Genomic DNA, 24,945 nt, shown 5'->3' on the forward strand with positions numbered 1-24,945 from the left:
TTAAAAAGTAAAAGTAAAAGTAAATATTAATACGTAAAATATTTATTTATTTACTTTTAAACTTATAATTAAAATTTAAAATTTTCTCTATTAATTAAACTGAAATGTACTAATATAATATTTATTTATTTATAGAATATTTAGTTATAATATTGAAATTTGAGTTTTTGAATATTATATTATATTCTTTTTTATAAAATATTAATAAATCTATTAGAATATTTTACATTTTTTAATATAAATTATATTGAAAAATGAAACTCATCCGAAAAATTGAAATTAATATATATATTTTTAATAAAAATAAGGAGAATCACGGTAAAAATAAATGAATTATTTATTTATTTATTTATTATTATTATTATTATTATTATTTTGTAGGAATGGAGATTGAAATTATATTTAATAAATTTGTTGAAAATAATAATAAAATATAATGTAAGTGTTATAATTTTTTTAATTATTATGAACTAGAGGAGTATATAACTCAATTTATGTATATTTATCTTCATATTAGATTATATAATATATTAAAATTAAAATCGTAAAAGTATAAATAATATAAATAAGAAAATTAATTTTTATTTGAATCATAAAGGAATTATATGCATGCATGATATTTTATATTTTTAAAAAAATCTTTAGCATAAAGTTTATTAAGGTATGATTTTTATTGTGATAAATAGAATATTTAGATCATTTTCATTTTTTAAAAATTAAAATAGTTATAGGCTTTAATTGTCATATTATTCCATATTTATTCTAGTGCATGTGACATTGGTCTAATGGAATAAAAATTGATAGGTTTATTATTCACGATACCTTTCAGATTGTAACACGTGTATTATTCGTTATTACATATATACCCTTGTCAACTCAATGTATTTTTCTTTGGATATTATCGACTCATATTTATCTTTATCAAAATTTAATTTTGTCAATCTAAGCATAGCTCAACTAATTAAAATATTATACTATTATCTGAAGAGTTACTGGATTTAAATTTGTACCAGACTCATGAGACAATTGGTATTTATTTGTTAATATGAGCGACTGATGATACCAATATGTTAAAGATTTTAGCCTGTGAGACCAATATTAGGTCAACTACGTGTTTAAAACCGAGGCAAAAGTTAAGATAAGAGGAATTGATTCAAAATGAGGTGTTAATTGGATAAAGGGAAGAAGCATTTGAATAATAATAATTCTATCCTATACTAATAATGCCTTTCAATTCAAGGCAACCAGTCCTTGGAATAGGGGCATCCAATTCCTCTATCCGAACAAGAACCCGTTTTCATCATCGAACTAATGTTCAAGGCAACATCACCATATGAACCCTGATACCGGGTTTTATCTCCAAATGATTTTTCAAACGATATCGAATCAAATCTCTTGGCATCAACATAAACTGTAAAATATTCGATCCAGTGTCGAGACTAATCATAAGTGATCGATCTGTATTTCTAATATGAATGTAATAGTCTAAATGGGTCCAAGCACACTGCTAACAGATATTATCCATTTTGGCCCATTACGTATCACCATCAGCCTCACAGTTTTAAAACGCGACTACAAGGGAGAGGTTTCCACACTCTTATAAGGAATGCTTCGTTCCCCTCTCCAATTGACGTGGGATCTCACAATCCACCCCCTTGGGGCCTAACATCTTCGCTGACACACCGCCCGATATCTGATTCTAATACCATTTGTAACAGCCCAAGCCTAACGTCAGCAGAGCAGATATTGTCCGCTTTAACTCGTTGCGTATCGTCATCAGCCTCACGATTTTAAAGCACATCTACTAGGGAGAGAATTCTACACCCTTATAAAGAATGTTTCGTTCCACTCTCCAACCAACGTCATAAATACAAAGGTAGATCAGCCATCTTATAAAGCTGCAAGAACAGGACATGGGAAGTATACACAACATAATCCATCATTTCAAAACCAGATGAAGTCCGAGAACCGATCGATTGAGGTTACATTATACTTGTATGTAGCACGGTATTAAAATAGCAGCGACCGTGTATTTGTATGAGAACGATAAAAAAAACTATAGCAAATACAAAACCGAACTAAATCACTTCAGAACCAACCAGAGGAACTAAAGGATTCTCACTAGACATAGTAAAGTATAAAGTATATATCCCATTAGCACTGTTTATTTGCAGACCATATTAACCAACGCCTTCGATGTTCGTACCTGCTAAAAAACCGCTTCAGCGCGAACGAACCCGACTTATAAACAACTCATAGAACGTTTTCATGGTAATTTTACTGCACTTGCCTCAAAATTTGGATAATATACGGTAAAGGAACCGAGTCCCCTGGTTTGTTGAACAAGTTAGATCAAGTTCTACACTGCCATTTTCATTGCTATCTTCTCATGAGGGTCGTAACCGATTAATTCGAAATCAGCTGCCGCGAAAGAATCGATATCGTTCTTCTCGGGGTTAATCTTCAAAATCTATAATAAGGTTAAGACGGATTAAACGCAGCTGGTTACTAAATGCTAACATGGAAGAACCACGTTATCATAGTTTTCCTACTTACCGGGAACGGTTTGGGGAGTTTTTGAAGCTGCTCCTGCAATGGCCTCACGTGAGTACGGTAAACATGAGCATCTCCAATCACGTGTACGAAGTCGCCTCGAGCAAGACCTGCACATTGCTTTTGTTAAGAATGTTTTATGAGCCATAATGAGAGATCCCACATCGGTTGGAGAGGAGAACGAAACATTCCTTATTAAGGGTGTGGAAACCTCTCTCTACGCATCTTAAAAACTTTGGGAGGAAGCCCGAAAGGGAAAGCCCAAAGAGGACAATATCTGCTAGCGGGGGCTTGGGTGGTTACAAATGGTATCAGAGCAGACACCAAACAATATGCCAGCAAGGAGCTGAACCTCGAAGGGGGTGGATATCAGGCAGTGTGCCAGTGAGGACGCTGGGCCCCAAAAATGGGTGGATTGGGGGGGTTACATCGATTGAAGAGGGGAATGAGTGCCAGTAGGATGCTGGCCCCGAATGGAGATGGACTGTGAGATCCCACATCGGTTGGAGAGGGGAACGAAGCACCCTATATAAGAGTGTGGAAACCTCTCCTTAATAGACGCGTTTTAAAAACCTTGAGAGTAAGCCTGAAAGGGAAGGCCTAAAGAGGACAATATCTAATAGCGGTGTGCTTGGGCGATATTGAAGATAAATAAACCTCATTTCATGACCTTACTAGATTGCCTCATAGAATTACACGCAAAGAATGCATAAACAATAAGGGATGAGAGACAAAAAGATTGTGAGATTCCACGTTGGTGAGAGAGGAGAACGAAACATTCTTTATAAGGGTGTGGAAACTTCTGCCTAGCAGACGCATTTTAAAAACCTTGAAGGGAAGCCCAGAAGGGAAAGCCCAAAGAAGACAACATCGGCTAGCGGTGGTCTTAGGCCGTTACAAATGGTATCAAAGCCAGACACCGGGCAATGTGCCAGCGAGGAGGCTGCACCCCGAAGGGGTGGACACGAGGCAGTGTACCAGTAAGGATGCTTAGCTCTGAAGAGGGGTGGATTGTGAGAACCCAGTTCGGTTGGGGAGGAGAACGAAACATTCTCTATAAGGGTGTAGAAACCTCTCCCTAGCAAACGCGTTTTACAAACTTTGAGAGGAAGCCCGAAAGGGAAAGTCCAAAAAGCACAATGGTCGTGGGCGGTTACAAAAAGACTATCAAAAACAGATACGTACAGAAAAAACAAGATATCATTGAACAGCCAGCTCCAAAATAACAGTTTAACTTCAACAAGGTAATTTAAAGTAAACTACTGGTCATTATGGAGTAGCATACCACAAACATGAGCAATCATGCACGTCAGAAGAGCATATGATGCAATATTGAATGGAACACCAAGGCCCATGTCAGCAGAGCGCTGATACATTTGACACGATAATTCCCCGTTCGCTACATAAAACTGCAAAAAACGACCAATAAACAAAGTAAGCGAATGAGCGTTAAACCTAGCATCGTGCATTTTAATCCAACCTGAGCGAACATGTGGCAAGGCGGAAGTGCCATTAGTTTGAGATCAGATGGATTCCAAGCAGAAAGAACGATCCTCCGGTCGTCGGGATTGTTCTTTATCTTGTTAATAACATCTAGCAACTGATCAAATCCTTGACCAGTGTAGTCAGCATGCATGTCAGTATACCTATAGAAGAAATGTCGAAATCATTAAACCTCAAATCCCGCGATAAACTTTCAAAGTCATTCTCAGAGTAATCCACGAACCTAGAACCGAAGTGTCGCCATTGGAACCCGTATACAGGTCCCAAGTCGCCCTCCTCCCGTTCTTTTAAACCAATACTAAATATTACAGAAAAGAAAAGAAAAACGGGTTATGGCTTAAACTATATATCGAAAAATTAAAATTTCAAAAAATGTACGAGTAATTGCCTATCGAGGTAATCTCTCGATGCATTGCCATCCCAAATATGAATGCCTTTCTCCTGAAGAACCTGTTGATATTGAAACTTCAGGATATAATTCAAGTCAAATTGTTCAGTAAACAAAGGTTTGTGAAGAAGAGGTTCTGATGGTTGAGAATGACCACTACAGGATAAACCACACACACTACGCTAGGCTGTCGACGCCTAAAAGGACGTACTAAAATGGGAAACTTGAAGCCACCTCTCCAAAAGCGATCGTTAGGAAACCGCCTTCCACCCGAACATTATATGGAATAGTAAAAAAAGCAATCGGTCTGAGAACTTTTCGTCGGCCACAAAACAGTGAATGAAAGAGTGCCTTCTCCATCATAGAGTAACATCACCTCCTCCAAGCCATACAATTACCAAAAGTTTCCAGAGACCTATCTAACAACTTCCTTACCGAGCGGTCTCTCCACAAAGTCTGATCCATATTGTGAGACCCCACATCGGTTGGGGAGGAGAACGAAACATTATTTGTAAGGGTGTGAAAACCTCTCCCTAGTAGACGCGTTTTAAAAACTTTGAGGGGAAGCCCGAAAGGGAAAGCCTAAAGAGAACAATATCTGCTAACGGTGAGCTTGGACCGTTACAAATGGTATTAGAGCCTAACACTAGGCGATGTGTTAGCGAGAAGGCTGAGCCCTAAAGGGATGTGGACAGCAGGCGGTGTGCCAGCGAGGACGCTAGGTCCCGAAGGGGGTGGATTGGGGGGGGGGTCCCACATCGATTGGAGAGGGGAACGAGTGCCAACGAGGATGCTGGGCCCCGAGGAGGGTGAGAACGAAGCATTATTTATAAGGGTGTGGAAACCTCTCCCTAGCATACGTGTTTTAAAAACCTTGAGAGGAAGCCTGAAAGAAAAAGCCCAAAGAGGACAATATCTCTAAAAACACTTTTAAGTTCCTAAAAGTATCTTTAGTCACGATAACCACTAAGCCATGCTAGCAATTCACTAAATTGTTTAGTTCCCAATTCCTAACCCATCCTCGTCCCCCCCTCCCAATGTTTACCCCTTCCGATAAAACGGACGAGGATCGGAAACAAAGACAAAGAAGTATGGATGATGGGAAGAACCACTGAGCCATCTAAGGCTACAAGGCCCTACTAGTAAAGTAAAGTTCAAAGTGATAGTGCTAGCAAAGCATAGTATAGCATAGCATAGCATCTTACCTTTGCATTCGTCGAACCACTTATGAACCAAAGAAGTTCTTCAACGACCCCTCGCCAAAATACTTTCTGAAGGATCAAACGATAAGGATATATGTCAACGACCGAAAACGATGCACCAGATTCTTAGAAATTGCAAAAGTGAAACAAGACAAGAAAAGAGGGAGTTTCGCTTTCACAATACAGCTACAAAAGAAATCAAAACGAGAAAATCAGCACATGCCTTAGTTGTAAGCAGCGGAAACGTTTTGCGCAAGTTGTACCGCATCTGTACAGATATCAAGAACAAGACAAGAACTTGTGCATACATAAGCATTCAAAATAGATCTACTAGGAGAAAAATAGATATCCCGAATAATAAGAGAACATTACCTGACACCCGAATCTTGACAAAGTACCTGTTCCTGTTCTATCTTCCTTAGCGGTACCATTTGAGATAATTTCTTGAACAAGTTTTAAGTACAAGTACTCCTCGTGCCTCTCAAAAATCTCCTTCGGTAGGAAAGAGAACTTCTTAGCCTCGAAGTTAGAGAAATCAAGCTTGTTATTACCGGTCGGGCCATTGTTCTGATCAATAGGTGGTTCAATCGAGCTCCTCACACGAACATAACTAGTGAAAGAATATCGAAAGTTATTTTCCACCACAGGAAACGACGAGTACCATGGCTGAAACATAGACTTATCAATAGCTGGAATGAAGGTATCACAGTCGACATTTGCCTCAATTTCAGTAATGTGGATAGCATCACATTCAGGGGCATTCAGAGCTTCCCTGCATTAAAAACACAATCAGTGAACAAAGACAGCAAGTAGTACACTAAGAGAGATCGAGAAAACAAGCACACACACCTTAATATCTCGCCACCACCTATAACGAACACTTTCTCTATTGACAAACAGTACGGAGAAGCTGCTAATAGCTCCAAAGCAGACGTTATACTACCACATATTATGACATTTTCAACAGTGGCAATGTCAAAACTCCCCGAGCGAGTCAGAACAACATTGAGACGACCAGGTAGTGGTCGGCGCTCAGGAGGAATACCCTCCCATGTTCTTCGACCCATTAGAATTGCATTCCTTTTCCCTGGATCCGATGTTGTCGTGGTTATGTTTCTAAAAAACTTGAGATCAGACGGCAACGTCCATGGTAGTTGCCCATCCTTACCAATACCCATATTTTCAGTAGCCGCCACAACAACTTGATACGTCCTCCGCGGATCAGGTTGTGCATTGCCATCAGAGCTTGTCAAAGGATCACCAGCCATATTAGAACTAAAAACTCGACCAAACCTAAATGATGGTAACTTGAATGATCTTCCCCCGCACACCCGACTTCCACAGAAGTGGGGTAGAACCTGAAATCGAACACAACCAAAAGAACAACAAAATCAATTATATCGAACATGATCCAAATGAGTAAACATTCAAGACTCATTTCTTGAAATAAAAAACTTCTTAGCTTAAAAACTCTCCATATACATATGCCAAGGGATAGAGCGAAGACTCGTAAACCAAATCCAGATGATTCCGAAACCAACGAAACTATTGCTTCACATTATTGAAGGTGGACGATTACAACCAAAACAACTAAAGAAGAAACTAAATCCTTCCAAATAGATTCTTTCAAACTGGATCAGAGGTTTAAAAACACTGAAAAGCAACAAATCGACGCATATATTGGATGTTACCTTAATTTAAAACGTTCAAAACAAAGACTTCTACGACGTTTAATCTAATTTCAGGCAAAAGGATATTCAATAAAAATAGAGTTCCCCGTTCAAAGAACAAAGGTTAAGGTAAACTTCCAAACGAAAACGGAGTAAATCGAACGTTATTCTGTCTATGGCATACATTTCGAACTGACCTATCTTTCGATTCACAGAGAACTGAACACCATTACCTAATTTATAAAAGACAATGAATGGATTCTATTATTCTTCCAAACAAATCAAAATCAACTTAAGAAATGAAACAGAGTTCCAAATCCATAGTTTTACATGAAAAGAATTCATTATAAAATCAAAATCAAAGAACAAAAGGAACAGGATAATGATGTTAAACAATTGTTGCATTGTGATAAGGTCAAGCATCAAATCACATTCTTCTTTTTCCCTTAACCTAACTTCCAGATTCTTCCTACCTAACAAAATGCATACAAAATGATTAAAACGTATTCCTTACAGCTCAAATTCGTTTGAAGATAAGGGATAATGTACTAAAGAGACGAACAAGATGTCGAAAAACACAGAGACAGCATAAAACAAGCATCATATTAAGCAAAAAGCATACATGCAATGAACTATTTCAGGTCAAATGCAAATTCAATCAAGAGAAATCGATCAAAAAGAGCATTTAATCTCCAACCCAGAAGAGAAAAACAAGAACAGATACCAAAAAATCAGTCCCCAGCAATCTAATTTCAAAATGGTACGACAAAATCAAGAACAAAACAGGAAAAAAAACGAGAGAATTCGTCTCAACTCACCGAGGGGATGAAAATCTTCACCTGGGAAAAGTCTAAGATAAGTTTTGGAGCAATGGGAGTGAAGTTGTGGGTGTTGTTTATGGATTTTTGGGGTTTTTACGAAATGGGTATTTCTGAAAACGGGTAGAGTAATGGGGAAAAGGGAGGGAGAGAGGGAAATTCAACAGGGGGAGACTTTTTTGGATGAAAAACTGCTTCGTTTTTAGGTTGTTTTAACTTTTTCGTCTTGAATGTTATGTTGGAGGGTACTATGGGAAATGTTTGAAGAGGAAAGCGGAGGAAAATCCAAAGACGAGTTTCCTGCGGATTACCGCCGTCTATGATCCAAATGGGAATGTTGGAGAGTTGAGTGTAGCTATAGTTTCTTCACGTTCTTTACCTAACTTTCTAACCAAAGTTTGAAACTTTCTCTTAATCTCTTAAAATTTAGACCTCCAAAATCTTCAGGACGTTGATTAATATATTTCGATTAGAATTTATGAGTTTGAATTCGATATTATATATTGATTTATTAAAACTTCGTTTGATTGAAATTTTATTTTCGGTTGGATAAAAGGTGCACTGGGTGAGTGAACGGTGAGGTCGTGAGAGAGGCTTCTTCGATGGTTGAGTCGAGATGTGATACTTGTTAAAGAGAGCAATCGAAGTCTTGGATTGTGAGTATATAAGTGAAGACAACGATTTGTATTGGTATGAGATATTATAGGTAGAACTAATAGCATGACAACGAGAGATTACGTCTACTGTAGACAATTGTAGACAATATTATATGACTACGAAGATGGGTGGAGGTTTTATTGTTCTTAACAAGTGGTATCAGAATCATACTAATGACGTAGTCATGTCGATAAAATTCTCAAGTGGCGAACAAAAAAAGTTATAGATTACTTGGCTTCACTTTTCGTTACGAAGATCTCTTCTATATTCACCGACAAGATCTCTTCTATATTCACTCACAGCTAGCCATTGTCCGCTTTAGCCTGTTAGGTATCATCACCAGCTTCCACACTCTTATAAAGAATGTTTTGTTGCCCTCTCCAATCAAAGAGGATAATATTTGCTAGTAGTGGACTTAGCTGCTACAAATGGTATTAGAGCCAAAATTAAAAACATGCTTACATAATTAGGTAAAGTTTATAATGCAATATATATTAACAAATTAATTAATAATAATTAAAATTCTGATGATTGATCACTTAGTTTTGAGAAAATATATTAAATGATGAATTTTCTCAAATTAAACATTAGACCGACATAAATATTGCATATTTTCGCTTATATTTAATTACGACTTAAAAAAAAATACTATCATACGAAGATTCAATCTAAAATTTTAGGCTGAAAATTTGAACTTCTAATATTTTAACACTATTTTGAAGTCGCACCAAATTCACTCATTGAACTGTATTAGAAATAGAAACATGTGCGACCTTATAATTATCCTCTCGTACGTTAATTAATATCTAACCCAAAAAAAAAAAACACATCAATCAAAACAAGACGCCGAAAGGATCATGGGATGGTTGTCACAAACACATGTCTCTAAGCTGTAGGAATAATAATAATCAATTGTGTAGTTGTTCTCAACAACCTAATTAAAGAAGCCATTTTTTGTCATTGTATTCTTAAATTAATATAAATATTCTTACCGTTAGTTTTGGATAAAAATCGATAATACTTTGTTTTAAAAATACTTTTTTGATTATCAAAAGCGTTTAAAAAATACTCTCGAGTTTTCAAAAGATTCATTAGTATCCTTAAATTTTTTTAAAAATTTTCTTGAACTCGAAAATAAATTCTAGAAGCTAAACTTAAAAGGGTATTCCGAGCAATTTCGATACTTGAGTTCATTGATATTCTTAGTATAGTAGATGCTATCATACATACGATCCTGCTCAATTCGATGGACTTCTTTGATCTTCTATAATTCCGCACGTGAGGGGTTATTTCTTGGTTTCATCCCATCATGAATAACTTGATTATTTAAGCTCGTAAACACGGAAACAAAGCTCTAAACTTTTTAATAAAAATTAAAAAATGTTGTTAAAATTAATGATCGAGAATTTAACAATTTTGGAACAAAATAATGTGGTAGGAAAAACCAATGGGTAAGGTAGTGGAGTAGCTTAGGTTTCGGCATTGGCTCCAAGAAAAGAGGAGGGAGGTAAAAATGCAAGCTGTTTTGTTTCCTTGTCTTGCAAGACTTTGTCTATGGTGGATGAACCAGAAATCCGTCTCTGGGTTGTCCCTTTTGGAGGCCTATTTTGAGTAAACATTTCTTCATTTATCCTCCTCTTTCTCCTTCCTGCACTCTTGTCAAAAGGTATTTTCTCTGATCCTCTATTGTTGATGTTCTTCTGGGTTTTGCTCTGTTCAAGAACAGACAAAGCGAAGAACACGGCCATTGTTGTTTCATTACATTTTAAAGCTGTTTTTCTATATTGTTCTTGTGCATCTTCTTTGTTTGATTATTTGTTTGATTTCTGATGTGGGTTTAGTTTGTTTGATGTGGAAGGTGTAGGCACTCAAAAGAAAGAGGGCTCTGTTTTTTGGAGTTGTATAGCCGTACACAACTGCTGGATTCTCCCCCCACCCTTTTGATCCTTGTCTTCACCCAGCTGCCCAGCTTAGGATAGCAACAATGTCCGACGCCGCGCCAGACCCTCAGCCCAAAGGTACGTTCTTCGTTTGAAGCTAAGCGCATTAGATGTTTACCTAAACCCGTAGGTAGATCTTTGAACAGATCCCACGTTTACCCTTTCTTAAGATAGTTATAAGAGCACAAGTCCACCTTAGCAAATATTGTCTGCTTTAACTTGTTACGTATAGATAGGTCCTTGAACAGATCTCACGTTTCGCGTTTCTTAAGATAGTTGTAACAGCCTAAGCCTATTGCTATCAAATGTTGTTTGTTTTGGTCCATTACGGATAGGTGGGTCTTTGAATAGATCCCAAGTTTTGTCTTCTTAGGATAGTTGTAATAGCCTAAGCCTACTGTTAGCAAATATTGTCTGTTTTGGCCCGTGTTACGTATCATCGTCAGCCTCACGGTTTTAAAATGCGTCTACTAGGGAGAGATTTCCACACTCTTATAAGGAATGTTCTGTTCCCCTCTCCAACTAACGTGGGATCTCACAATCCACCCTCCTTGAGACCCCAGTGTTCTCGCTGGCACACCGCTCGGTGATTGGCTCTGATTCCATTTGTAACAACTCAAGCCCACCACTAGCAAATATTGTCCGTTTTTGCCTATTACATATCGCCGTCAGCCTCACGATTTTAAAACGTGTCTACTAGGGAGAGGTTTCCACACCCTTATAAGGAATTCTTCGTTCTCCTCTCCATCTGATGTAGGATCTCACAATAGTATAAACGATCTTTTAGGCCTTATATCGGGCCTAATTCTTTAGCTATTTCTAGTGATCTTGTTTCCATACCTCTAGAAAGGTAATGACATCGAAAAGAGGGCCTAATCCGTCCGAAACCATGGCACGAGGGACGGGAGGGTTATGTGTATGCCCCCCACTGAGTAGAACAAAGGGTATCAGTTTGGTTTCATAGAGCTGAGAACAAATTCAACTTAAGTGAAGTGTCAAGTGTGTTGTCATTGTGTTTTTATAGGTGGCAACGAAGCTGAGATGTCGGAGGAAGATAGAAAGATAAGGCTTGCATCTCTTAAGCAGAAAGCGATCAGTGCCTCAAACAAGTACAAACTTTCAATGAAGAAACGAGGTAGGAGAAACAGCAGCAGAGTGATGTCTATCTCAATTGAAGACGACATCGACGCAGAAGAATTACAAGCAGTTGATGCCTTCCGCCAAGCTCTGATATTGGAAGAGCTCCTCCCTGCCAGACATGATGATCATCACATGATGCTCAGATTCTTAAAGGCTAGAAAGTTTGATTTTGACAAGACAAAGCAAATGTGGACTGACATGCTTCAATGGAGGAAAGAGTTCGGATCCGACACAATCATGGAGGTTACGAACTTCTTAACGTTCGACCTAAACTATAACTAAACTCAAAAGCTTATGTAGTTTCGATTCGTATTCATTACAGGAGTTTGAATTCAAGGAGGTTGATGAAGTGTTGAAGTACTATCCACAAGGGCATCACGGAGTCGACAAGGATGGACGGCCTGTGTACATCGAACGACTCGGGCAAGTCGATTCCACCAAGCTCTTGGAGGTGACGACCATGGATAGATACATCAATTACCATGTCCGAGAGTTCGAGAGGACGTTTGTTTTGAAGTTCCCAGCTTGCACCATTGCAGCTAAGAAGCACATTGATCAAAGCACGACCATCTTGGATGTCCAAGGAGTGGTACGTCTTGGCTCGTTTGGTAACGTTTTTGTTTTTTTTGTTCTCGAAACGTCAGTAACGGCGGAATTTGCCTGTAGGGACTGAAAAACTTCAACAAATCTGCTAGGGAGCTTATCCAGAGGCTGCAGAAGATTGATGGTGACAACTATCCAGAGGTATCCATTTAGAAAAAGTTTGAAGTTTTTGAACATATGGCCTAGTTTGGTGGTACCCATTTGAAAAGATAATGGCTTGGTTTGGCTGTTTTGTTTTGTGTTGGTTTAAAGACTTTGAACAGAATGTTCATCATCAACGCTGGATCTGGATTTAGGCTGCTGTGGAACACTGTGAAATCATTCCTTGACCCAAAAACGACAGCCAAAATCCATGTTCTTGGCAATAAGTATCAGCCCAAGTTGCTGGAGATCATTGATGCTAGGTGGGGTTTTATGTTTTTTTGTTTTTTTCAAATGAAAACATTTCTTTTTTCATTAATCGACAAAGCTTGGAATTTTAAGGTTGTTTTTGTTTTGTTTTGTTTTGTTTGTAAATCAGTGAACTTCCAGAGTTCATTGGAGGTACTTGCACCTGTGCTGACAAGGGTGGCTGCATGAGATCCGACAAGGGACCATGGAACGACCCAGAAATTGCCAAGGTCACCTTAAAACTTCCCTTCCACTGTTCTGTTTTTTTGTTGATGTAACGGCCCAAGGCCAACCCTTTTTGGACTAAGGGGACTTCGTTCTCCTCCTAACCGATGTGGGATCTCACAATCCACCCCTTTCGGGTCCTAGCATTCTTGCTGACACTCATTCTTTTCTCCAATCAATGTGGGACCACCCTCAATCCACCCCATCGGGGTCCAAGTCCACCGTTAACAGATATTGTCCTCTTTGAACTTTCTTTTTTGAGGTCTGCTAGGGAGAGGTTTCCACACTCTTATAAAGGGAGCTTCATTCACCTCCCCAACCAATGTGAGATCTCACAATCCACCTCCCTTCGAGTTTCAGCGTCCTCGCTGGCACTCGTTCCCTTTTCAAATTCATGTGGGACCACCCCCAATCCACTCCCCGTCGGGGTATAGCGTCCTTGCTGGCACACTGCCTCGTGTCCACTCCTTTTCAGGGCTCAGCCTCCTTACTAGCAATCGCCCGGTGTTTGGCTCTGATACCATGTGTAACGGCACAAGTCCACCACTAGCAGATATTACCCTCTTTAGGCTTCCCGTTTGGACTTCTCCTCAAGGTTTTAAAACACGTCTACTAGGGAGAGGTTTACACACCCTTATAAAGGAGGCTTCGGTCTCCTCTCCAACCGACCTAGGATCTCACAATTTAGTTTACCACCTTCGTGCTTGTGTTCGTTTAATATTTGTGTCCGTTTAATGCTCACATGACATTGACCTTATGTATCTTATTCATTGAGCTATACTTAAACGGATAAACACGAAACTAAGAATTCATGATTTTCTTTTATTTGCTAATTAGAACTTTTTTGTTTGATGAAAGAACAGATGGTTCAAAACGGGGAAGGAAAATGCAGGAGAAGGTCATTATCCAACGTTGAAGAGAAGACCATCTCTGAAGATGACAACACAGGAGCCAAGGCAATAATCATAAAAACACCTATCCAAGCTCAATCAAACCCCTTCATCTCCATTTACTTCTTTAAATCCTTCAAAATTTGCATCATTTCTTCACTTTTTTCCTGTTTGATTCATTTTTTTCACTAAAACTTGCAGGCAAGTGGTTCATTCAAGGCAGAAGCAGCTCCTGTGGCAGCTGCAGCACCAGCTGTTGAATCAGGCATGTCCCCAAAGCAATCAAAATCAACCCCTATCATTCAAGAAGTAAGTTCCTCTCAAGAATTTGAAGAACCCATTTGAAAAAAGGAAAAGGAAAACTCTTCAAAGGTCTTGTTTTTCTTTATCATGTTCAGGTTCCATCAACCAGAAAGTATGGCGGTGAGTATCAACAATATGGTCAGTTCATGCCAGTGGTGGACAAAGCCGTGGATCCAAGTTGGGCACTTTCAAGTGAGAAATATGGTCTTTCCAAAGGTATATGAACCGTTTTCGTTTTCGTTTGATAACGTTTTCGTTTTCGTTTCCGTTGTATCCAAGAAACGAGAAACATGAACATGATTGTAACGACCCGAACAAGACTTTTGTGGTGGTGTAGTTGTCTGATCTTGTTGTTCTTTGTTTCATGTGTGTATCAGATCCATTTGCTCATGAAAACTACAAAGTCCCAGAAGGGTTCAGCAACCAAATAGTTGGAGGAATAATGGCTTTGGTGATGGGAATAGTGACCATGGTCCGGCTGACAAGAACCATGCCAAAGAAGCTCACTGAGGCAGCCATCTATAGCAGCACCGTCTACTACGACGGTTCGATGGTGAACCGTCCAGCATTACCGTCCCCCGCCGCGGTGCCTCTGAGCGATTACATGACGATGATGAAACGTATGGCGGAGCTAGAAGAGAGGATCAATGTTCTCAACATGCAGCCGGCAGTGATGCCAGCTGATAAGGAGGAAATGCTCAACATTGCTTTAGGGAAAGTTGAAACTTTGGAACAAGAGCTAGACACAACCAAGAAGGTGAACCAAAACTTTCCTACTCATCCTCACTTGAAACACCGTACTAATAATTCTTTTACGTGAGATCCCACATCGGTTGGGGAGGAGAACGAAGCATTCTTTATAAGAGTGTGGAAACCTCTCCCTAGTAGACGTGTTTTAAAAATCTTGAGGGGAAGCTCGAAAGGGAAAGTCCAAAGAGAACTATATCTGCTAGTGGTGGGCTTAGACTATTACAAATGGTATCAGAGCCAGACATCGAGCGATGTGCTAGCGAGGAGACTGAGACCTGAAAGGGGTGGACATGAGGCGGTGTGTCAATAAGGACACTGGCCCCGAAAGGGTGTTGGATTGGGGGGTCCCACATCGATTGGAGAAGGCAACGAGTGTCAGTGAGGACACTGGGCCCTGAAGGGGTGGATCGTGAGATCCCACATCGGTTGGGGAGGAGAACGAAACATTCTTTATAAGCGTGTGGAAACCTTTCCTTAGCATACGCGTTCTAAAAACCTTGAGGGAAAGTCCAAAGAGGACAATAACCCCTGGCGGTGGGCTTAGGCTGTTACATTTTCATTCTGTTAAACCCATTTAAATCATCGATAAGCCCAAACAAAAAACCGATACATTACAATGCATTTAATCTCTCATTCTCGTTCTCTTTAACGTTCCCTCTCACACATGGGTTTGAAAACCGTACCTTTACTTGGATACCGAGCTAAAAATCATTACTAAATCCAAAAACTCGAAACGTTGTCCTTCCTCACAAGCCAAAAACACGAAGCTTAAGTTGATAGATGACAGTAAACTCAATCGTTTATCATATTCTTTGTCGAATTACCTTTTGTAGGCACTCGAGGAATCTCTTGCTCGTGAAGCCGAGCTGACCGACTACATCGAGAAGAAGAAGAAGAAGAAGATGGTGGTAAGGAAGCTATATCATCTCTTTACAAAGACATGGTAAAAGGAAAGCTGTAATTGATTAATGTTGTAATTTTGCAGAACCCATTCCGCTGGTGAATGTGAAATATAGGAGCTTGGAGAAATAACTCCAAAAAAAGTTCATAATAAAAAAGAAACATATAATTACAGAGAAAGGGTTTCTCCCTCCTCTCTTTCTCTCTCTCTCTCTCTCCCATTGGTTGTATGTTGGAATATATTTGAGACATTGATTACTTGGTATTATTACATCAATCAATGTTCTTTTGTATATTAAAACATGTTTTTTTTTTTCATTTTCATCTTGTTGTGTTGTTATATAGGATGTCGATTCGAACATATACTTCAATGGATTGAGAAATTATTATCTTTATGAAGTTGAAAGTTTATGTGTTACGGCTTGTGTGAATGGGGCGTTTTGTTATGTTTTGGATGTTGAAGGTTTGTATTTGTCGAGCATATAGCTCAATGGACGATATACCTGTTATCTTTTGGAAGTTGGAAGTTTGTGTTTTTCGAGCATAGCTCGATGAACCAAATACTTGTTATCTTTAAAAAGTTGAAAGTTTTTATAAAGACTAGGTACTTGTTATCTTTTAGAAGCTGAAAGTTTGTATTTCTCGAGAATATAATTCGATGGATTGGACACTTGTTACCTTGATCCGAACCCACATTTGTTAAACTCGTCTAAAAAAAAAGTTTATGCTTTTTCTTAATGTAAATGTATGTTTTTCTATTTAATATTTGTTAAAACGTTATTAATATTTAGTACTTTAACATGTTTTAATTGTTTTAAAAAGTTTCAAGAACTAATTGTCATCTTATTTCGATTAAATAAATATATAAATAAATGTCGTTGCCTAATTGAAGGCAATTACTTGATAAGGTATTATTGTGAGAATAGAAACATCTCCTCAACAGACACATTCTCCTTAACAGACACATTTTTTTAGTAGTGGGCTTAGGCCGTTAAAAATGATAAAAGAGCTAGACACTAGACACATTCTCCTTAACAGACACATTTTTTTAGTAGTGGGCTTAGGCCGTTAAAAATGATAAAAGAGCTAGACACTGAGCGGTGTGTCAGTGAGGATGTTGGCCCACGGGGTGGATTGTGAGATCTCACATCAGTTGAAGAGGGGAACGGAGCATTTCTTATTAGGGTGTGAAAACCTCAGAGCCAGACACCGAACGGTATGCCAGCAAGGACGTTGGCCTCCAAAAGGGGTGGATTGTGAGATCTCACATTGGAAGGAGGAACAAAGCATTTCTTATTAGGGTGTGAAAACCTCTCTCACAAACGCGCCGCGTACACAAGACATTTCTTATAAGGGCGTGAAAATCTCTTCCATTCACAAACATTAAAATCTTGAAGGAAAATCCATAAGAAAAAGTCCAAAGAGGATAATTCGCTAGTGGTAGCTTGAGAAAAAAACCAAAACCCAAAGAAAAAATATCTGCTAATAGTAAGCTTAAACTGTTACAATATATACAAGCATGCTTCCATATTTGTTTGAATCTTCGAAATTTTTTCGAGTGGGTTGTAATATTGAAATTTTAACGTAAATAAAGAATTTCGTAAAGATAGGAACTAAGAAAAGGGTGGGAAAAAGCAAAATAAATAAATAACATAGAACAAAAAACTTAGTGTATAAATAGATAATTCTTATGGAAACATGTAAACTTCATACTGTAATTTCTTCACACAAACTATGCGTATGTGTTTTTCCTCTCCTTATTGGAGACATAATCACATCATTCAAATATAAAGTCAGTACGATCAACGACAAGCAGCGGACCTTCAAACTCCAAGTCATAGCCGATACACGACACGAGAGCCCGCTGTGCTTAGCGACGACGAATCCTCCTCTTTTCCACGACCAAGATGCATATTACCAGCAAAATTTCTTTTTCTAGTGAATGGAAGAACATATACATCAATCAGAAAACTGTGTTTCGTTGCAGAAACATGAGCAAAAACATAGCTGTATTAGCTTAGCTTACCCGCAACTTTGCTTCCTCTTGGCTATCAATGTAAGCAAGTAGTTCTTCCTGCCTCATCAATGCTTCATGCAAAGCCTACACAGACAAGTTATAACGCGACTTAGACGACATTTTCAGACGACCCAACAAGACAAATGGCCGACTGTAGGAACAGAGGTCACGGGTACACAAAACGACCCATATAAGAATATCGTGGCAAGCTAATGGAAATACGAGTTAAACACGTTCACATATCACAAGTTCGAGACTCCAAAAAAGCTGAAAAGATCCGAGTATAGCAGTATGTATACCTTCTTGGTAGCAATAAGCTCTGCTTCTAACGCATCCACACGGCAGACGGCAGCGTTCAATAGTTCCTCTTTCTCATATGGCATTTTGGATGGTTTTGATTGGAGCGTGTCGACCTTCTCCTCCAGCTCACCCAACCTCTTCATCACATTAGAGAGGAGTTCTGCTTCTGTAACTTTAGCAATTGGTGAAGGGGGGCAATTCTCCTTCGTTCCTGTTTTGTCATGGGACAAGTCTGGAGTGGTGTTTTGACTACCGGTACACAACTTCTTCCCGCTTATCCGGCATGCTAGTGAACGGAGGAACGCCAAAATGGCTATGAAGAAGCCCATGAATACTACCAACATTCGAGTGCGAAGCGCTTCGGATGTTTTTTGGGTGTCGAGCAGTGGAAGAACCCCTGCAATAAATAAAGAGACTTTAAAATCATTGACAAACTATAATCTAACTCTATGGACCTAACCAGTGAAGTGTGTTCAGCAACAATCAGCATTGCTTGTAACAATCATGCTATGCGGACATGATTCGATCGATACGTCAAATATGTCCAAAGTTATTGGCTGACATGGTTCACAGAAGTTGCAATGGATCGGGTAACTGCTAACCTTTCAAGGCATTAGGTCGTTGGAGTGAAACCTGCTTCTTCCATTCAGCATCGACAGCTTTGTCAACCATGGGAACATACTCATCATACCCGGAGAAGGTAGCGGCAAAGCCTCCTTTCCCGCCGACTCTTGCCTGCAACAACCAATGAATAACGTTAAGAAAATCTAAGGCTAAACCTGCAGTCTACTCAAAAGCCAATCTTAAAACTCGAGGTAGTGTCACATAAACTCGAATATCTAATAGCACTCAAAACAACACTTGTTCCCTAGCAACCACAAACATCAATTAACAAGCGAAACTTACTTCTTCCCGAACAGGGGTCAACCGAAGATGAGAATAGCTCTTCATTGCTTTAGGCGAAGCGATCTCTTCAGCTTCGGATCCTGACTCGGCAGTGGATGTATCGCTACCTTTCACCTTTGACAAGACGGTTCAAATGAGAACATTTTCACGCTTTTTTATAGAAATTAGAAAAGAGAGAATAGAAATAGGTCCAATTAGAATAGTTTTTCAAAAAATAGAAAGTTACCATTGGGTAATGTGGCTTGGCATATGCAACAACCTTCCCTTCACTATTTAGAACTTTTACGACCTGTCTGGCCCGTCGCGCTTCACCATTAAGAATCATCTGCCAAAAATGCACATTCAACTGCTGTCCCAAAAATTAAAACTAATTATAAAAGATCAAAGGTTAGAATACCACAATCAACCTTTTCAATTTCTGGGTTTCTCCATGGCCCCTTGTCTGAACGAAGACATCCCCCCACATCGGCGCAGGTACAACTTCCACCCAGAAATTCGGGCAACTCACTGCACAATGCATGCATTTAATGAATGAGAAAAGGATAAGAACTTGGTATATGGTATCTAGAAAATAAATAAACTCCAATTACCTGGAATCAATTATTTCAAGTAACTTACTTTGGTACTTGTTTCCGAGAACCTAACACAAATTTAAATAAAAGAGGTCATAATCTGAAGCAGATAGATAACAACTACAAAATAGACGAAAAAGAAATTTACCACATACATGAATTTTAGATGTCGTTCGGGGGTCAAGGAAAGACTTCACGGTGTTCCACAGCATCCGGAATCCAGGACCGGCATTGATAATGTACATTTGGCTGAGCGTCTGTATAATCCAATAAATAATATACGTCAATCTAAAGCTACATTTACCATACCCCACAAAAGCATCAACCGCAAGTGATGGATGGAGATTGGAAATAATATATAGGTTTCTTATGTTGTCATTACAAAAGGGTGAAGTTGCTTACTTCTGGGTAATTGTCGCCATCAACTTTCTGCAGCCGCATGATTAGTTCCCGAGCAGACTTGGTGAAATTCTTGAGGCCCTAAGTCGAAAAAGGGAAAGGTAAAATTAATTTGAATGATTTGATCACGAACCAATCAGATAATAAAAAAACACTAACGTTTAAAACCAGCATACCACGCCTTGGACATCTAAAATTGTGGTGCTTGAATCTATGTGCCTCTTTGCAGCAATAGAACAGGCTGGAAACTTCATAGCAAAACTCTTCTCGAACTCTTGTATGTGGTACTTTATATATCGATCCATAGTTGTCACTTGCATAAGTTTGTTTGGATCCACTTTCCCCAACCTTTCGATGTAAATAGGCCTTCCTTCTTTATCCACCCCGTGATAACCATGAGGATAATACCTCAGAACTTCATTTTTCTCCACGAAGTCAAAGTCCTGGGGGGAATGATTAGCATAATAAGGTTTAAAAAGTTTCTTTTCTTTTAAGAAAACTAAAGTTCGGATTAACCTGTACTTACTTCACCGATTGTGTCAACCCCAAACTCCTTCCTCCACTGAAGCATATCAGCCCACATATGTTTAGCTTTCTCGATATCAAATTTCCGAGCTTTTAAAAACCTAAAAAGACAATCGGGATATTACCAGCATATCATCTAAAACAATATGTTAAAATTGTGCAGCTTATCGAAAGAATAGAACTTCGAGAAGTCAGGATATCATGAAGTTGAAACAATGCTTTTCGAAGGCACGAAAGCTCCATGGATACTGAGCACAAAGCTCTTATAAGCCTATGTGAGACAAAGGGCACAAATATAATTAAAAGAATTCTTTTGAACTTATGAATCATATGGACTACAAAAGATCTTTAATATAAAGTTGCTACCAAAAATAATCTGATTTTTACTAGATCAAAGGCCAAAGCTAATGTGATACCTGTAACCGAGTCAGATAGGCAAGGCTACGTAGGCCTCCACGCACCTCTTAAAGCAGGGGTGGGAAAAAGAGTCAAAGGGCAGTAATTTGAGGCATAACAAGAAGATGAAGAAAAATGTGTATAAAGGCTGCAACTGCACTCCAAATTTGCTAACGATCTAGCATGAGTGAAGCTGTCTTTTTTCAGAAGGACGTTCGCTTTTTGCTTTTGTTATTGAACCATTATACAAAATCCAATCGGAATAAAACCAATCTCCAAGAAATTCAAAGCAGTAATAGATTTTTGTTCATTTAACCATGTATTAGCAATAAAATGAAGAAAGGACCTTCTGAAAGGTTACACACCTCAACATCATGTGATAATCATCATGTTTTTCTGGCAGCAATTCTTCCATTATTAGTGCTTGACGAAATGCATCAACAGCCCGCAGCTCCTCAACATCCCTAACATCCTCAATAGAAACGGAACTGACCCGACCGTCACTTTTTCTCCTACTGCTCTTCTTCTTTAGGGAATGTTTGAATTTGGAGGATGCATTTAACGCTTTCATCTTTATAGATCCAATTCTCGTCCTCCTTTCATCCTCCGAGTTTTCAAAATCAGATTTCCTTTCTTTTCTTTCATCACTTCCAGAGAACCCTTCAAAGCCTACCATTTACAACAATGCATAAATAATTTATGAGACTGAAAAGGAAAAAAAAAAACGTTGCTAGAGGACCTCCGAACAATTAGCTACTTCAAATACCAACTCTGACCTTCCTACCTAACCTAACACATGAAAGAAATTTTTTTCCAATATCCAACAGATGATTGACCGTGAGATCTAAATCTCATGATGATTTAATAATAATAACAGAGAAACTAAGAACAAACCAAAACAAGAGCACAAATATCATCTCAGGGATGGCAAGCAGCACTACGTTAGCAAGGTGATCCAAAATGCACGGCGTAAGCAGGTTACGACACGATCCTTTACAGAACGAGGGAAATGAAACTCCCGGAATTAACACAACAAAGTTTCATCATCTAGCAACTATACACACAGTGGAGTTATCCACAACCAAGAAGACATAATTTCCATCCAATTGTGCCCTTTAAACTGAACAACTAAGATGGATTGTCATATAATATGTCCGAAATTATCTAAATCCCAATGAAGGCAGCTAGGTAGACCAAGAAATTCCTTGTGACTTAAACAGTCAAACTTCAAAAGAACCAAACCTAAGAGTAAAAATTCTATCATTCTAATAAAACTATCTCCGATCAGAGACAAAGCTAAATAGTTTGACGAAACAATAACGATCTAAGACTATTTCAGTTCAAGAACAGAACCCAGGAGTAAAATTACATAAAATAACCCCTCCAAAAAAAGCCCTTCCTGAATTAACGCAACTCCATTTCTCTTAAATCCATTTCTCTGCCAAGAAGCCCCAAATTAGGAGCAAACACGAGCACCAAACCAAATCCATTGCAAACCACATGGTCAAAAGAAGGAAAAATCAAAGCAATCATGAAAGGAAAACTCACATGGTCTGGCAAATCGATCCAAGGGTCCAGACATTCTCAGCAATCCCACACAAAATCAAGAACACAAACAGAATCTCCCTCCGATAGATCTATGTCAAACCGAAAAAGAAATCACACAAGCTCTGTAAGGATCAAAATCCCCCTTACATTCAGGTCCAGAAACAAAGCCCTAAAAAACCGATCCGAACACCCACTCCGTTCAAAGTGAAAAGCAAGTAAAACAAATGTGAGAGCTGGGCTTAGCGTCCGGATGAACCCTCGCCAAGAAATTGAAAAAGAAAAAAACAAAAAAAAAAAATGGCGAATGAAGAGAGATTGCAAACAAGCCAAGAACGCGTCGGCAGAAGAGGAAGAAGAAGATGACGAAGGATCCAGCTGCAGTAATGAATCAGTAATTAATAATAAAAATAATAAGACAAATAAACCCCACCCAAAAAAATAATAATTAAATAAATGAATTAATCGTTTTTTATACGTTGAATAAAACGCCGATTAGAAAATTAAAAAAAACGGCGACAAAAACATAGGAAATTTAAATAAATAATTTTTATTTAATTTAATTTCGACCTTATTATATGAAAATTTATCCATTTGGTCCATATGAATTAATACATAGACAAATCCTCCCATCTATTTTATAAATGATGTGACATTTAATCCACCTCATGAATAATTCCACTTTATAATTAATTATAATTATCTTAAATTTAAATTATTGGTTAAAATGGTAAATTTGAAAAAAAATTAAAAATTATAATTTTTTTTTTTGAAATTATAAGTATTAAATTGTAATTTAGAGTTTTTGTTTAGTATTTTTTTAGTAAAATTTCAAATTTTAAAATTAAAAAAAAAATAACTAACTTAAAAACATTAAAAAAAAAAAAATTAATGTTATTTTCGGAATTTACTAAATAAATGTTTGGGTTGTTATAATAATTCCTTGGGAGAGGGGATATGGATCTGGTGGGAGGGATGGCCCACACAAACACCTGGCGGCGTTCATCAAGGAGGAGTGCTTTGAATTACTCCGTCAATTATTTGGTCGCACCGCCGCGCACGCCGAGCCCACACCGGCCCCCCCGCCTTCTGCTCTTATTTCCTTTTTTTTAATTAATTAATTAGTTAAAATATCTCTTTTATTTTATTTAAATACAAACTTTTTAAAATTGTCAAAAATACTTTTAATCTTAAAATAAATACCTTTTATTTAAAAATATTTGCATTTAAACTTTTTTAAAAGTTTTAAAATATTTTTTTACCGTTAATATCATATTTCAAAAATATTCATATATTTTTTTGAAGTAACACTAAAAAATTTAATAGTAGTGAGAGATGATTTTCGTTCATATTTTTTTTTTGTTATAAATATATATTTTAAATATATTACAAATAATTAATAATTTTTAAAGTTGAAGAGTCTTATTAAAATAAAATTTTAATGATTTTCGAGTGACTTTTTTTTTTCTTCGGTTTAACGGTGTTATTTTCTTTTTAAAAAATAAGTTTATGAATATTTTTATTAATTTAGTTAAAAAAATTTATTTTTATTAATATTAAATACTTTTGAAATATTATTCTTATAACGTGGTAGCTATTTTTACTAGTTTTAGGTTTCACGACTTTATCATACACGGTTTAGTATATATCTATACTCATTTCTTTAATAGTATTTTTACTATCGTCGAGGGCATGACGAGGAGGATTACTAGCTTCTCGAGGGTCTAGAGTTTTTACAACTATCTATTTTATTTCTTATAAAAATATTCATTTAACCAACTGGAGACTTGCCCCGAATGAGGTGGGAATGTACGAGAATGGAGATTATTATCTTCCTCGTCCCCGTCTCCATCCAACTTACCTATCTTCCCGAGGCCCATGAAAATAAATTAAAAAGTTTGTAGGGATTGAGATTGAACGAGTGATGAAGATGGAGATAGAAAAAGATTTCCCAGTCCCCGGTTTTTAAATATTATCCTTATTTTATTCAAATATTATACAGCTACTTGGTGATTTTGAACGATAGTAATTATCTATATACATACGTATTTTATACGTTAGATATAAAATTTCAAACATCGGGACTAGAGAATTCGTCAAAGGTTAAATAATAAAATCATAACTTAGGTTTAAAGACTGAATAAAAATAATTATTCAAATTTGTTTCTTTAGATTTAAAAATAAATAAATAAATAAAAACAGGTAAGAGAGAGATAGTTGTCACATTTCTCCCATTTGAAAATTATCCAATTTTTAGACCCACCACACCTAAATTATACAATAATAATTATTATTATTATTTTATTTTTTATATCACCGAAAATTTAAATATTTGACTTTTTGGTCAATGGTA

At 37.7% G+C, this 24,945-nt stretch overlaps 3 protein-coding genes across 7 annotated transcripts; 1 reads left to right on the plus strand and 2 right to left on the minus strand.

Annotated features, from left to right (window-relative positions):
* Positions 1-1,921: 1,921 nt before the first annotated feature.
* LOC111794868 (bifunctional dihydrofolate reductase-thymidylate synthase) lies at positions 1,922-8,406 on the minus strand. 4 transcript variants are annotated; one of them, XR_002815142.2, is made up of 12 exons: positions 8,135-8,405; positions 6,496-7,004; positions 6,019-6,418; positions 5,870-5,914; positions 5,650-5,715; positions 4,445-4,506; positions 4,280-4,354; positions 4,034-4,199; positions 3,839-3,962; positions 2,557-2,663; positions 2,291-2,470; positions 1,922-2,206 (listed from the first exon to the last, which is right to left on the minus strand). XR_002815142.2 is itself a non-coding variant. In XM_087124238.1 (12 exons), exons 3-12 carry the CDS (start codon positions 6,912-6,914, stop codon positions 2,360-2,362), a joined length of 1,575 nt encoding a protein of 524 aa, XP_086980364.1. In that variant the 5' UTR covers positions 6,915-7,004; positions 7,102-7,789; positions 8,135-8,406; the 3' UTR covers positions 1,922-2,359. The 4 variants fall into 4 exon arrangements, 3 of the variants coding, with proteins under 3 accessions (XP_086980364.1, XP_086980365.1, XP_023532807.2); XM_087124238.1 differs by adding an exon at positions 7,102-7,789 and having other exon boundaries at positions 1,922-2,470; positions 8,135-8,406; XM_087124239.1 differs by having other exon boundaries at positions 1,922-2,470; positions 8,156-8,406.
* A 1,832-nt stretch (positions 8,407-10,238) lies between these two features.
* Positions 10,239-16,350, plus strand: LOC111795106 (phosphatidylinositol/phosphatidylcholine transfer protein SFH3). 2 transcript variants are annotated; one of them, XM_023677354.2, is made up of 13 exons: positions 10,239-10,457; positions 10,633-10,809; positions 11,756-12,114; positions 12,194-12,460; positions 12,538-12,615; positions 12,727-12,878; positions 12,995-13,094; positions 13,953-14,045; positions 14,181-14,288; positions 14,378-14,498; positions 14,660-15,039; positions 15,866-15,940; positions 16,018-16,350. In XM_023677354.2, exons 2-13 carry the CDS (start codon positions 10,776-10,778, stop codon positions 16,033-16,035), a joined length of 1,785 nt encoding a protein of 594 aa, XP_023533122.2. In that variant the 5' UTR covers positions 10,239-10,457; positions 10,633-10,775; the 3' UTR covers positions 16,036-16,350. The 2 variants fall into 2 exon arrangements, with proteins under 2 accessions (XP_023533122.2, XP_023533123.2); XM_023677355.2 differs by having other exon boundaries at positions 10,650-10,809.
* Positions 16,351-17,585: 1,235 nt separating this feature from the next.
* LOC111795105 (phosphatidylinositol/phosphatidylcholine transfer protein SFH8) lies at positions 17,586-22,953 on the minus strand. The gene is made up of 14 exons (XM_023677352.2): positions 22,596-22,953; positions 21,413-21,716; positions 20,653-20,752; positions 20,303-20,569; positions 20,130-20,207; positions 19,883-19,984; positions 19,746-19,795; positions 19,563-19,662; positions 19,382-19,480; positions 19,156-19,269; positions 18,852-18,984; positions 18,249-18,646; positions 17,959-18,033; positions 17,586-17,867 (listed from the first exon to the last, which is right to left on the minus strand). The coding sequence occupies exons 1-14, from the start codon at positions 22,627-22,629 to the stop codon at positions 17,847-17,849; spliced, it is 1,875 nt and encodes a 624-aa protein (XP_023533120.2). The 5' UTR covers positions 22,630-22,953; the 3' UTR covers positions 17,586-17,846.
* Between the last annotated feature and the right edge of the window lie 1,992 nt (positions 22,954-24,945).

Source organism: Cucurbita pepo, chromosome 5 (genome assembly GCF_057944985.1).
Source record: "Cucurbita pepo subsp. pepo isolate OVF chromosome 5, ASM5794498v1, whole genome shotgun sequence".
NCBI classification, from domain to species: Eukaryota; Viridiplantae; Streptophyta; class Magnoliopsida; order Cucurbitales; family Cucurbitaceae; genus Cucurbita; species Cucurbita pepo.